General features: G+C 52.9%; 1 protein-coding gene across 2 annotated transcripts; it reads right to left on the bottom strand.

Moving 5' to 3' along the window:
* Window positions 1–7,568: 7,568 nt before the first annotated feature.
* ZNHIT1 (zinc finger HIT-type containing 1) lies at window positions 7,569–13,786 on the bottom strand. Of its 2 annotated transcripts, XM_005549294.4 has the most exons (5): window positions 13,747–13,786; window positions 8,986–9,156; window positions 8,200–8,279; window positions 7,914–8,083; window positions 7,569–7,819 (listed from the first exon to the last, which is right to left on the bottom strand). In XM_005549294.4, the coding sequence occupies exons 1-5, from the start codon at window positions 13,766–13,768 to the stop codon at window positions 7,798–7,800; spliced, it is 465 nt and encodes a 154-aa protein (XP_005549351.1). In that variant the 5' UTR covers window positions 13,769–13,786; the 3' UTR covers window positions 7,569–7,797. The 2 variants fall into 2 exon arrangements, with proteins under 2 accessions (XP_005549351.1, XP_065397814.1); XM_065541742.2 differs by lacking the exon at window positions 7,914–8,083.
* Window positions 13,787–14,529: the final 743 nt, after the last annotated feature.

Below are 14,529 nucleotides of genomic sequence, written 5' to 3'. Positions count from 1 at the left end.
ACAGGGTTTCCCCAACTGGGCGTCTCAAGCACGGTCTTCCTAATGCACTCCTGGAGAACCACTGACCACCCCGCCTTGGCAGCTCCTGGCCCCGCTAGAAGAAAGCCCCAGTTATGAACTTGACATGCCACCTGGCCCTAGCCCACCTTTCCATCCCCATTGCTCCCTTTCCTCTGGATAAACCATGCTCCACCATCACACGAGGCTGCTTCCTGGGCCCTGGACACACCTACACATTGGGGCTGGGATCCATTTGGCTGGGCTCCAGCCAGATACACTGGTGCTTTTTTTTCTTTTTTTTTTTTTTTTTGAGACGGAGTCTCGCTCTGTCACCCAGGCTGGAGTGGTGCAGTGGCGCAATGTTGGCTCACTGCAACCTCTGCCTCCTGGGTTCAAGCGATTCTCCTGCCTCATCCTCCCGAGTAGCTGGGACTACAGGCGTAGTCCCATGCCCAGCTAAGTTGTTTGTATTTTTAGTAGAGACGGGGTTTCACCATGTTGGCCAGGCTGGTCTCGAACTCCTGACCTCAGGTAATCTACCTGCCTCAGCCTCCCAAAATGCTGGGCTTACAGGCATGAGCCACTGCACCTGGCCAGAAGCCCTGGTACCTTTTGAGCTGCTTCCTACATAAAGGATCCTGTGGGCAACAAGTCTGTGACCATCTGCAATCCTCTCCCACCACACCGTCTGCAGAAAGTGTGCGGACGTCCCACTGGCCAAGGCCAGAGTCAACGTGGAAGGGACTGTACATGTGCTCAGTACTGGGAAGCCTGTCTCATGGGGGTCTCTAGTGCAGTAACTCACCACGGAGAAGTCAGGGGCCATGTGACTTGCTTTATTAGCACATTGACAGGTGCCTTTAAAAGTGTCTTTTACAAGACAGGCTCAGTGACTCATGCCTATAATCCCAGCACTTTGGGAGGCCAAGGCGGGAGAATCCCTTAAGCCCAGGAATTCAAGACCAACCTGGGCAACATAGTGAGACCCCCATCTCTACTAAAAAAATAAAAATTAGGGCCAGGCACAGTGGATCACACCTGTAATCCCAGCACTTTGGGAGGCTAAGGTGGGCGGATCACCTGAGGTCAGGAGTTCAAGAGTAGCCTGGCCAACATGGCAAAACCCCAATTCTACTAAAAATATAAAAATTAGCCAGGGGTGGTGGCACACACCTATAATCCCAGCTACTTGGGAGGCTGAGGCAGGAGAATTGCTCGAACTTGGGAAATGGAGATTGCAGTGAGCTGAGATCACGCCACTGCACTCCAGCCTGGGCGACAGAGCGAGACTCCGTCTCAAAAAACAATCAAACGAAAAGTGTCTTACAATCCTGAAAGGCCATGAGAGTGCTCCCTACAGTGAAGGAAGACAAAAGTCAATTACAACTGCTGACGCATCCAGGTGCTTCCAAAAGTCTCCGGTGTGCCACCCCCACATCTACCTCCTTTTCCCAACATCAGCCTGCCTCTTCTCACTCCCTCCCCCTTCAGGGAAAGTAACCTGTGCCCAGTTTCACAACTGAGCATTTAAGTGTGTGCCTTAATATGGTCACTAGGTTGAGTTTTGATTTCTTCCTGGGTGGTCACGTGACTACAAAGGGTTATGGAGACATTTGCCCTTTTTCAGAACACATACTGAGCTGCTTTCCTGCTAGAAGCAGGAGTGGGCCTGTGCCCTCAAAGAACCCACAGCCTAGGAGCAAACACAAATGTAAACCACTGGCCGGGTGCAGTGGCTCACACCTGTAAACCCAGCACTTTGGGAGGCCGGGGCAGGTGGATCACCTGAGGTCAGGAGTTCGAGACCAGCCTGGCCAACATAATGAAACCCCATCTCTACCAAAAATACAAAATTAGCCGGGCGTGGTGGCGGGTGCCTTTAATCTCAGCTACTCAGGAGGCTGGGGCAGGAGAATTGCTTGAACCAGGGAGGCAGAGGTTGCAGTGAGCTGAGATCGCGCCACTGCGCTCCAGCTTGGGTGACAGAGTGAGACTCTGTCTCAAAAAATAATAATAATAATAAATGACCGGGCGCCACGGCTCACGCCTGTAATCCCAGCACTTTGGGAGGCCGAGGTGGGCGGATCACGAGGTCAGGAGATCGAGACCATCCTGGCTAACACAGTGAAACCCCGTCTCTACTAAAAACACACACACACACACACACACACACAAATTATCTGGGAGTGCTAGCGGGCGCCAGTAGTCCCAGCTACTCGGGAGGCTGAGGCAGGAGAATGGCATGAACCCAGGAGGCGGAGCTTGCAGTGAGTGGAGATCGCACCACTGCACCCCAGCCTGGGAGACAGCGAGACTCTGTCTCAAAAAACAAACAAAAAATAAATTAAAAAAAAACATCTGAAAACTAGTGGGGCATGGGGCGGGCACCTGTAATTCTAGCTACTCAGGAGGCTGAGGCACAAGAAATCACTCGAACCTGGGAGGTGGAGGTTGCAGTGAGCCGAGATCACGCCACTGCACTCCAGCCTGAGCGACAGAGGGATACTCTGTCTCAAAAAGAGAAACGTAAGCTGCTGACTACCTGACAATTGGGCCAGGTGCTGGGGTTAGTCCCCAGGGAGCTGGCTGTGAAAAACTCAACAATATGCTTTAGGTCTTGGCAGTATCATCAAGGGCTCTCATTTGCTGCGTGCGCACTGGAAGCCAGGCCTCGGGCTAGGTGTGTACTGAATCCTTGCAATAGCTGCAGCATGGCTCCAACACAATCAGAGAGGTGAAGTGACCTGTGCAAGCTACACCACTAGTAAGCACTCAAACCAGGATTTCTCCAAGACTGAAGACACAACTGTCCTGCTTCCCAGAATTCTTGGCTCTCCTAACTCACATCAATTACAATCAAGATCTTTTTTGTTGTTGTTGTTTTTTTCTGAGACAGGGTCTCGCTCTGTTGCCCAGGTTGGACTGCAGTAAAGTGATCACTGCCCACCGCAGCCTCAACCTCCCAGGCCCAAGCCATCCTCCCCTGAGTAGCTGGGACTATAGGCATACACCACCATACCTGGCTAATTTTTAAATTTTTTTGTAGAGACGGGGTCTCTGTATGTTGCCCAAGCTGGTCTTGAACCACTGGGATCAAGAGACCCTCCTGCCTCAGCCTCTCAAAGTGTTGGTATTACAGGCCTGAGCCACAGCACCCAGCCTCATTGAGGTTCTTAGGAGTAACCGCCCCAGTGTCCAGACTTCCAAATCCTGGCACCAACCTCTTCCTCCTCTGTGCTCCCAGGAAAGGGTGGTGCTGCCCCTATCTCATGACACTAGGTTTACCTCCTAGAACCTTCTAGCATAGTACAGATTTCCCAAAGACCAGGTGTCTCCCAAGGTAGGAAAAAATCTTCCTTCACGAAGGAAGCTGGCAAAATTGTTTCAGGCTCTCCTTGGGGAATTATGGTTTTCTTTCTTTCTTTTTTTTTTCTTTTTTTTTTTTTTTTTGAGAGGGAGTCTCGCGCTGTTGCCCAGGCTGGAGTGCAGTGGCCGGATCTCAGCTCACTGCAAGCTCCGCCTCCCGGGTTTACGCCATTCTCCTGCCTCAGCCTCCCGAGTAGCTGGGACTACAGGCGCGCGCCACCTCGCCCGGCTAGTTTTTTGTATTTTTTAGTAGAGACGGGGTTTCACTGTGTTAGCCAGGATGGTCTCGATCTCCTGACCTCATGATCCGCCCGTCTCGGCCTCCCAAAGTACTGGGATTACAGGCTTGAGCCACCGCACCCGGCCTTTTCATTTTTTTGAGACTGAGTCTTGCTCTGTTACCCAGGCTGGAGTGCAGTGGTGCAATCTCAGCTCACTGCAACCTCTGCCTTCTGGATTCCAGCAATTCTCCTGCCTCAGCCTCCCGAATAGCTGGAATTACAGGCGTGAGCCACCACACCTGGCTAATTTTTGTAATTTTAGTATAGACTGAGTTTCACCATGTTGGCCAGGCTGGTCTCGAACTCCTGACCTCAAGCGATCTGCCTGCTTCGGGCTCCCCAATTATTGGGATTACAGGCATGAGCCACCATGCCCGGCCGAATTATGATTTTTCAATGGGGGTGCAAAGACCCTGGACTCAGCTTCCTAGAGAATGTCATGGATGGCATCAGAGAGCAACCAGAGGCCCTCAGGGTCCAGCCCTGTCCTCTCAAGGTCATTTTAGAAGGCAGAGTACGTCACTGGGGAGAGAAATCTTACATTGAGCAGAACCAATGTGCCTCTTTTTATAACCACAAAATATGAAACAGTCAGCTAAGTTAGGAAAGAATCCAAAGAGATTGTGCTGACAGTGCAAGCTGGACGGGAATCCCGGCCTAGGACGCCACGGAGAAGCACAGATGGTGTTGTTCAGCCCTGAAATAGTCTTTTCTTTTCTTTTTTTTTTTTTTTTTTTTTTTTGAGACGGAGTCTCGCTGTGCCACCCAGGCTGGAGTGCAGTGGCCGGATCTCAGCTCACTGCAAGCTCCGCCTCCCGGGTTCACGCCATTCTCCTGCCTCAGCCTCCCGAGTAGCTGGGACTACAGGCGCCCGCCACCTCGCCCGGCTAGTTTTCTGTATTTTTTAGTAGAGACGGGGTTTCACCGTGTCGGCCAGGATGGTCTCGATCTTCTGACCTCGTGATCCGCCCGTCTCGGCCTCCCAAAGTGCTGGGATTACAGGCTTGAGCCACCGCGCCTGGCCTCTTTTCTTTTCTTTTTGGAGACGGAGTCTCACTCTGTTGCCCAGGCTGGAATGCAATGGTGCGATCTCAGCTCACTGCAACCTCCGCCTCCCGGGTTCAAGCTATTCTCCTGCCTCAGCCTCCTGAATAGCTGGGATTATAGGCATATGCCACCATGCCTGGCTATTTTTTTTTTTTTTTTGAGACGGAGTCTTACTCTGTTGCCCAGGCTGGAGCGCAGTGGCAAGATCTCAGCTCAACCTCCACCTCCCAGGTTCAAGCAATTCTCCTGCCTCAGCCTCGCAAGTAACTGGGATTACAGGCGCCCACCACCATGCCTGGCTAATTTTTGTACTTTTAGTATACATGGAGTTTCACCATGTTGGCCAGGCTGGTCTCAAACTCCTGACCTCAGGTGATCCACCTGCCTTGGCCTCCCAAAGTGTTAGGATTACAGGCGTGAGCCACTGCGCCTGGCCTTTTTTTGTTCTTACCCAGGGTCTCATTCTGTTGCCCAGGCTGGAGTGCAGTGGTGCGATCTCAGCTTACTGCAACCTCCGCCTCCCAGGTTCAAGCGATTCTGCTGCCTCAGCCTCTAGAGTAGCTGGGACTACACGCACACGCCACCATGCCCAGCTAATTTTTGCATTTTTAGTACAGACAGGGTTTCACCATGTCAGCCAGGCTGGTCTCAAACTCCTGACCTCAAGTGATCTGCCTACCTCAGCCTCCCAAAGTGCTGGGATTACAGGTGTAAGCCACCGCGCCCAGCCATAACACTCCACTTTCTAATGGGAGGACAAAGAATTTTGAGCCATCTTGAAAAACCACCTCACCTGGATTGTCTCTGAATCCTGACATCAGCCCCGCAACATGAAGCTAACACCAAAACCAGTACCGCGTGCCCAGCTGCAAGTCTTCAGAGAAAGGGAGGCAGTTCCTCAGGAAAACCCTGGCGAATACTTGAGCCAACCCCCAGGAAAGAACCCAAAAGTGAAGGCCTAAGATGGTGACTGGCCAGGCATGGTGGCTCTCACCTGTACTCCCACCACTTTGGAGGCTGAGGCTGGTGGATCATCTGAGGTCAAAAGTTCGAAACCAGTCTGGCCAACAAGTTGAAACCTCATCTCTACAAAAAAATACAAAAATTAGCTGGGCATAGTGGTGGGTGCCTGTAATCCCAGCTACTCAGAAAGCTGAGGCATGAGGTCACTTGAACCTGGGAGGTGGAGGTTGCAGTGAGCTGAGATGGTGCCACTATACTCCAGCCTAGGCGACAGAGCGAGACTCCATCTCAGGGAAAAAAAAAAAAAAAAGAAAGATGGTGCCTAACATTGACTTTGCTGGATCTCTCTAATATCTTAATGAGGTCATCTGTTCAACGGATACTTACTAAGCACTTGCTTTGCTATGAGGTTAACCGGGTTCAGCAACCAAAAGGACCTTACGAGATTACAGTTTGCAATTCATTCAGACAAGGGATAGGTATAAGAAGTTCACATGTGTCACAGCACCCAGGGCCACCAAGACCAGGGACCTCTAATACAGGGCTGTCCACTCTTTTGGCTTCCCTGGGCCACACTGGAAGAAGAATTGTCTTGGGAGACACATAAAATTCACTATCATTAATGATAGCTGATGAGCTAAAAGAAAAAAAAAATCGCAAAAGAATCTCATAATGTTTTAAGAAAGTTTACGAGCCGGGCGCGGTGGCTCAAGCCTGTAATCCCAGCACTTTGGGAGGCCGAGATGGGCGGATCACGAGGTCAGGAGATCGAGACCATCCTGGCTAATATGGTGAAACCCCGTCTCTACTAAAAAATGCAAAAAACTAGCCAGGCGAGGTGGCGGGTGCCTGTAGTCCCAGCTACTCGGGAGGCTGAGGCAGGAGAATGGCGTAAACCCGGGAGGCGGAGCTTGCAGTGAGCTAAGATCCGGCCACTGCACTCCAGCCTGGGCAACAAAGCGAGACTCCATCTCAAAAAAAAAAAAAAAAAAGAAAGTTTACGAATTTGTGTTGGGCTGCACTAAAATCATCCTGGGCCACATGTGGGCTGCAGGTTGGACAAATTAGATCTATACCATGAATTCTGTCATGTTTCCCAGAAACTTCTGGGTTTTCTATACTGCTAATAACTTCACACACTGCAGCTCCTGGTAACGGGCTTCCTAAGGACAACTGCTCCCTCGGTCTGGCAGCACCAAGGATAAGGACTCGACCACTCCCCTTTGCTTAAGTACCTTAAGACAAAGACAGGCCCAGCTCCCTCCGGGGTACCATTCTGCACCTGTTCCACAGTCCTCCCGCCACCTCCCTGTCACCCATCCCTGGAGCCTAGCTGTACTTTGAAAATATAGCAATTGGAGAAATACAAAGTAAAATCATGGCCGGGTGCGGTGGCCCACGCCTATAATCTCAGCACTTTGGGAGGCCGAGGCAGGTGGATCACCTGAGGTTGGGAGTTCGAAACCAGCCTGGCCAACACGTCAAAACCCCAACTCTACTAAAAATACAAAAACATTAGTTGGGCATGGTAGTGGGCACCTGTAATCCCAGTTACTTGGGAGGCTGAGGCAGGAGAATCCCTTGAACCTGGGAAGCGGAGGTTGCAGTGAGCCGAGACTGCACCACTGCACTCCAGCCTGGGTTACAGCGTGAGACCCTGTCTCTAATAAATAAATAAAATAGTTTAAACAACTAAATCAATAACCAAAAAGACTTACGAGAAGTAGCCAAGGAGGGCAGGGGCTCGGGGGTGGCAGGAGAATGGGACAGAATCTCTCATGATCAGGGACACAGAGGGGCAGACAGTGGCAGGGGTGAGTGGGAGGCAGGAGGAAGAGACGGAGCCATGAGCAGGAGAGACAGGTGACCCATCGCCATCACCTCAAACACACCACGACCAAACAGGCAGGCTTCCGGCACGAGGCTCTTTATTCCAACAGCACTGGGGGCCCAGCCTACCTGCCAGACCGTTCCCAGGAGTGAGGTTGCTCTTTCCTGGCAGATAAGACACAGTTTTGTTGGGTGAATGAGCGGCTCCTCCCTCGGTCCAGGAAGAGCTCCCCCTCCACTGGGTGATGAAACTGTCCTTCTGAAGGCCAGGCAGTGCACAGCGGCGCTTCCTCTCTGGGAATGCCCAGGCTCACACAGTCCACTTCAGACACCTGCAGACAGAGAGGAAGCCAGGATGAGGGGAGAGAGGTCTGGGGAGGCTGTGGGAAGGAGGCAGTGGGTGTGGACAGCAGGTCTCACACTCACCTGGTCTCCTGGTGGGTCCCCAGACAGCGCACGGTGCAGTACCGGGCACCGCAGCTGACACAGGTGTAGGGGGAAGGGAAGCCGCAGACAGCACAGAAGGGGCGCTGGGGCCGCGATGGGGGACCCGCACAGGCCGTCAGGTAGTTGGGGCCCTCGGCCACACTCAAGTTCTGCAGAGACAAGGGGCCGGCTCTAAGACTCCTCCACCCACCCGCGCAGCAAACACCTGCTGGGGCCAGGCTCACCCCTTCCCTGTGAGGTCCTCCCAGGCCGACCCTCCTCTCACCTGCTCCTCCAGCAGGGCCTGAAAGTTTTTTCGGAAGCGAAGTTTAAAATGATCACCTCGGGTTTTCTTCTTTTTCTTTCCTAGGGGTCAAAGGCGATCAGTTGCTTGGCACTTGCCCAGAAAGACAGCAGCTTTCTCTGGTTCATCACTCCCCGTGCCCATGTGCCCTCCTGATTCTTTTTTTGAGACAGAGTCTCACTCTGTCATCCAGGCTGGAGTGCAGTGGTGCAATCTTGGCTCACTGCAACCTCCACCTCCCGGGTTCAAGTGATTCTCTTGCCTTGGCCTCCTGAGTAGCTGGGATTACAGGTGTCCACCACCATGCCTGGCTAATTTTGTTTTTGTATTTTTAGTAGAGATGTGGTTTCACCACGTTGGCCAGGCTGGTCTTGAACTCCTGACCTCAAGTGATCTGCCTACCTTAGCCTCCCAAAGTGCTGGGATTATAGGTGTGAGCCACCACACCTGGCCCTGCCCTCCTGGCTCTAAGTCGGTCTCTCGCTACCAGCCTCTGCCCTCCACCCCAATTCTCCAATCCCAGCCAACCGTCACCTCCATGCCCCCAAGCCTAAGGTCTCATGTCAGAGCTCATCCAGTCTCTCTTGTTTATTTCACATACATGAGAGGAAACTGAGGCACAGAAAGGGGGTGTGGTTGCTCACAGCCATGGGAGCCAGTCACTGGCAGAGGCACCAGGAGCTCCTGGGTCCTCCCGCAGCCTGAGTTGGGCAGACTCTCCTGCCTCCTCTCAGTCCCATCCCCCGCTTCCTCCTCCATCCACCTCACCAGTGTCCGCATCATCATCAAACTGAGGCAGCCTCTTGCCAAGCTGAGGGAGTCCTGCGTGGGGGTCATCCTGGAAGTTGTCATTCTCCAGGGCCTCCAGTTGCCGGTTGATGCGACGCTGCCGGGCTGCCCGGTCCAGCACCCGCCGCTGCCCGGGGTCCTGGGAGCGAACTGGATGGGGCAGGGCACACAAAGTTACAAGGCTTCTGAGGAAGAGCAGTGTGGCTGCCGCTCTGGGCAGGGCAAGGAAGGCACCCAGGGTGGAAGCTGCAGCTCTCTCATCTCATCCCCATCGCCAAGGCCTGGGTCCCCTCGTCTCCTCCCAGGCCAGCCTCCGGGCCCATGCTTCCTGTCCCGCCAGCTGAGACCCTTTCAGTCTTTCCTGCCTGTTTTCTCCAGGAGCCCCCTCCTGGAGACAGCTCACTGCAGACTGGGGAGGTCATGGCACCCTGGGGCTTCCAGGTTGTCCTGAGCCCTCAATGCACATGGCCCTCACGCTCAACATCTCACCTCCTACCTCAAAGGAACCAGGGGCCACCCATGCTTGGACACGCTCATCTTCCAGGCCACCCACCCGCAAACATGATGCCAAGTGGGCACACCCCTGCCCCGGGGCCCCCTAAGTCCCACCACTGAACCCAAGCCTTCACCTCCAGCCCATTCCCTCCATCTTCCATCTTCAACCCCTTCTCCTCAACTGGCACTTTCCTTTCCATCAAAAAGCTGGTAACACTCGTGTGTCTACTCGGCTTCACGGCTCCTTCTCCTTCAGAATAACTCATGTGACAGTGTTGCTTCTTCACCTCCCATCCTCTCCTCGACCCCCAAAATCTGACACCTGCAGGGGGACCACCCACACTCCAGGCTCCAGTGTGCCTTCCTCCTCCTCCTCCTCCTCCTCCTCCTCCTCCTCCTCCTCCTCCGGGGACCTGAGCCCTGTCCACCCTGTGGCGGTGCTGACTACCTTCATCGAGTAGAAAGAGACCCTTTGCTTGCTTCTGTGACAAGACTGCAGGCCTTCTCCACATCTAGCAATCCTCCGGCTCCAGCTCAGCTGCTCTCCCTGCCTCTATGGAGGTGGCTGGCCCTCTTCTCTGCTCAGTCTACGCACTCTTCCTGGGATTTCGAACCCAAACAAAGGGCTCTGATGATCACCCACAAGCAAATAACTCCCAGGGTGACTCCCTCAACCCAGAACCTGCTCCCGGGCTCCAGAACTGGCCATGCAGCCAGCGCTTGGTGAGGCCGGGCGTGGTGGCACACGCCTGTAATCTCAGCACTTTGGGAGGCTAACGGATCACTTGACGCCAGGAGTTAGAAACCAGACTGGGCAGCAGAGACAAATCCCATCTCTACAAAAAATTGAAAAATAAGCTGGGCGTGGCTGCACACGCCTACAGTCCCAGTTACTTGGGAGGCTGTGGTGGGAGGATTGCATGGGTCCGGGAGGTTGAGGCTGCAGTGTGCACCAAGCTGTAATCACACCACTGCACTCCAGCCTGACTGGCAGAGCAAGACTGTCCCCAAAACAAAAAAAAAAGAGAGAAAAAAAGAAAAAAGTCACTGACTGGCCCCGTGGACACTGCAACTCAAAATAAAAAAAAAATTTCCCATCCAAATCTGCTTCTCCTGCAGATTCCCTCTAAGCGAATAGAACCATCTATGCAGATATCCAAACTAGAAACGTAGAAGTTATTTTAAACCTCTTTCCTCGGCTGGACATAGTCGCTCACCCATGCAATCCCAGCACTTTCAGAGGCTGAAGTAGGCAGATCACTTCAGGTCAGGAGTTCGAGACCAACCTGGCCAATGTGGTGAAACCTGGTCTCTACTAAAAATACAAAAATTAGCAGGGCATGGTGGCACATGCCTGTAATCCCAGCTACTCGGGAGGCTGAGGCACAAGAATCGCTTGAACCTGGGAGGTGGAGGTTGCAGTGAGCTGAGATCGTGCCACTGCACTCCAGCCTGGGCGACAGAGCGAGACCCTGTCTCAAAAACAAAAAACAAAAAACTTCTTCCTCATTGCCTTATCAGCTCTTTGCCACATTCTGATAATTTTACATAATATATCTCTTTATTCGTTACCCACCTGTTAACCATAATAATAACAGCAGCAGCCCCAGTAGCTATCACTTGTTGGACACTTACTATGAGCCAGGCACCGTGCTCAGCTCTTTCCATCGCTTGAACCGTTTAACCCTTATCACAACTGTATGGGACAGTATCATTCCATCTCCAACTTACCAACATTCAGACATTAAGAAATGTGTCCCAGTGAAACCCCGTCTCTACTAAAAAATACAAAAAACTAGCCGGGCGAGGTGGCGGGCGCCTGTAGTCCCAGCTACTCGGGAGGCTGAGGCAGGAAAATGGCGTAAATCCGGGAGGCGGAGCTTGCAGTGAGCCGAGATCTGGCCACTGCACTCCAGCCTGGGCAACAGAGCGAGACTCCGCCTCAAAAAAAAAAAAAAAAAAAAAAGAAATGTGTCCAAAGTTCACACAGCTAGCAAGTGGCCAGGTCAGAAGTCAAAGAACTGCCCAGCATCAAAAAGCATGACCTTGCCAGGTGCAGTGGCTCATGCCTGTTATCTCAGCACTTTGGGAGGCCAAGGTGGGTGGATGGCTTGAGCCCAGGAGTTTGAGGCCAGCCTGGGCAACATGGCAAAACCCTGTTTCTACAAAAAAATACAAAAATTAGCCGGGCGTGGTGGCACACACCTGTAGTCCCAGCTATTCAGGAGGCTGAGGCGGGAGGATTGATTGAGCCCAGGAGCTCAAGGCTGCAGTGAGCTGTGTTTGTGCCACTGCACTCCAGCCTGGGCGACAGAGCAAGACCCTGTTTCAAAAAAAAAAAACCAAAAAACCCAAAACCAAACAAACAAAAAAACCATGATTGTGATCACCGTACTACTCTGTCTCCCTTCCAAATGCCAGGCAGTGCTCTAGGTTCTAGGGATACAAAAGCTTACAGTCCAGTGGCCAACACAAATGATTAATCAAACAAAGAAAGTACGGCATGGGGTAGGCTAGGATACGGAAGTATAAAGTGCTGCGGAGCCCAGGACAGAAACACCCAACCTGGCCTTGGAGTAGTCGGGGAAGACCTCCCAGAAGAAGGTAAGTCTAGGTTAAGGCCTAACTGGTGAATGGCCTGGCTCAGGGGAGACAGCAGGGTGTTTCAGGCCTTGAGGCCAACATGAAAACAGTAATGGCTGGGAGACTGCGATGCCTTTGAAAAACCGAGGGCCAAGTGCAGTGGCTCATGCCTGTAATCCTAGCATTTTGGGGGGCTGAGGTAGGCGGACCACGAGGTCAGGAGATCAAGACCATCCTGGCTAACACGGTGAAAACCCGTCCTTACTAAAAATACAAAAAATAAGCTGGGTGTGGTGGCGGGCGCCTGTAGTCCCAGTTACTTGTGAGGCTGAGGCCGGAGAATGGTGTGAACCCAGGAGGCGGAGCTTGCAGTGAACCGAGGTTGCGCCACTGCACTCCAGCCTGGGGGACAGAACGAGACTCCATCTCAAAAAAAGAAAAGAAAAGAAAAACTGAAAGGGCCAAGCGCAGTGGCTCATGCCTGTAATCCTAGCATTTTGGAAGACTGAGGCAGAAGGATCATCTGAGCTCAGGAGTTCAAGACCATCCTGGGCAACATAGTGTGACACCCATCTCAACAAAAAATATAAAAACTAGCCCAGCATGGTGGCCTGCACCCACCTGTAGTTCCAGCTACTCAGGTGGCTGAGGCGGAAGAATTACTTGAGCGTGGGAGGTTGAGGCTGCAGTGAGCTATATAGAATCACTGCATTCCAGCCTGGGTGACACAGCGAGACTCCATCTAAAAAAAAGCCTTTGCTAGCTCTCCAATGCTTCCCCACAGAGTTCAAACTCCTGGGCAGTGTGTATAATGCCTTTCAAAATGTAACCTTTCCCCAGTTTTCCATCCTTTCTTATCACTCTGTAAAATCCAAACTGTGGACTTGGTTTCCTAAGGGACTAGGTTTTTTCTTGTTTTACTGCCTTTGCACGTGAGGTTCCCACTAAGGGAAACCCTAACTAGACTTTCAAGACTCAATTCAAGCTTTTTCGTTTTTCCTTCAAGGTTTCACAGTCCCCTGCCTCCCAGAACCTGGGCTAGAAGCCACGCCTCCCTGTTCGCAGGCGCTGTGCCTCCCTCTGCCATAGCACAAATCACAGTGAAATACAGTGGTAAGTCTGCATTTCTGTCCCCATTCCAGAAAAAAGCCAATGCTTGGATAACAGGGATCTTTCTCCTCTTCATCCCCAGCGCCCGGTTTGGGGCAGGCATCAATAAAACGTGAATGGTCAACGCCAGGACCCGAGGGCTAAGGAAGGGATTTAAGAGGAATAGCTGGGGCCGGGCGCGGCAGCTCACGCCTGTAATCCCAGCACTTTGGAAGGCCCACGCGGCAGGATCGCTTTGAGGCCAACAGTTGGAGACCAACCTGGGCAACACAGCGAGAGCCCGTCATCACATAACAAATTAAAAATTAGCCAGGCGTGGTGCCTCATGCCTTCAGCTCCAGCCACTCGGGAGGCTGAGATGGGAGGATGGTTTGATCCCAGTAGTTCGAGTCTGCAGTGAGTTATGACTACGCCACTGCACTCCAGCCTAGGTGAAAGAGCGAGACCACGTCTCAAAAGAAAAAAAAAAAAGAGGAATGAATAGGTAAGAAAATTCTAGGACTGGTTTGGACTTGGGAAGGGGAAGGGGGCGAACCGCGGGGGCTCACATACCCGAAGTTTTCTTCTCCACCATTTGCACAACACAACTGTCGGAAGAGACTGCTGCGCACGCGTACTAAACCCACGGCGTTGGTAGGGGCGCCATCACTTCCGGTGGCTTGTACTTCCGCGCGTGCGCCACCGCTTTGACTCATTACGTGGCGTTTCCTTGGAGACAAGAAAGCTTTTTGCCATGTTTTATAGGGGCAAAACTACTTCCGGCCTCAGTGTGGAGGTGTAAATCTTGTAGGAGCCACGAAATGGGTCATTTTAAAGATGTGCTCACGGTGTTCTTACGAGAAACCTTATTTTCCTTTGGTCCTTGTGAAGATGCTCTGATCACAAAGGCAGACCCTGGAGCTTCTCCCCGGGCAGAAAAGGAAGTGGGCCGAACTGTCAAAGAAAGTGGCTTTGATCCCAGCGGACTGGCTTCCGTGGGCAATCCGAGGTTCCTAGTGGCCCTCTGCAGAAAGCTCAGCTCCCAGTTCCCCCAGGCCTCCGTCCCGCGGCGGACTCCTGGGCTTCCTCCCTCCCTGTCGCCGCCACCCCCTAGCTCTCCCCGTCTTCCGCCCGCACTCTCCCGGCAGGGCTGCTGCCAGGACCCGCCCCCGCGTCCCTCCGGACCCACCGCCAGGGGTCACTTCCCCTGTCCAGGTTTCAGCTTCCACATGTGTAAAGCGGAGGGCTCGGCCCAGAGTCGCTGTCTCCCGCCCGCCGGCCCGAGCTGCCGCCCCTCCCCCGCCTCCCGTGCGCCCGGGACAATCCTCGCCTTGTCTGCGGCGCCGGCATCTGGAG

This window comes from Macaca fascicularis, chromosome 3, assembly GCF_037993035.2.
Source record: "Macaca fascicularis isolate 582-1 chromosome 3, T2T-MFA8v1.1".
NCBI lineage: Eukaryota > Metazoa > Chordata > Mammalia > Primates > Cercopithecidae > Macaca > Macaca fascicularis.
This window is presented reverse-complemented; position numbering and strand designations above follow the sequence as displayed.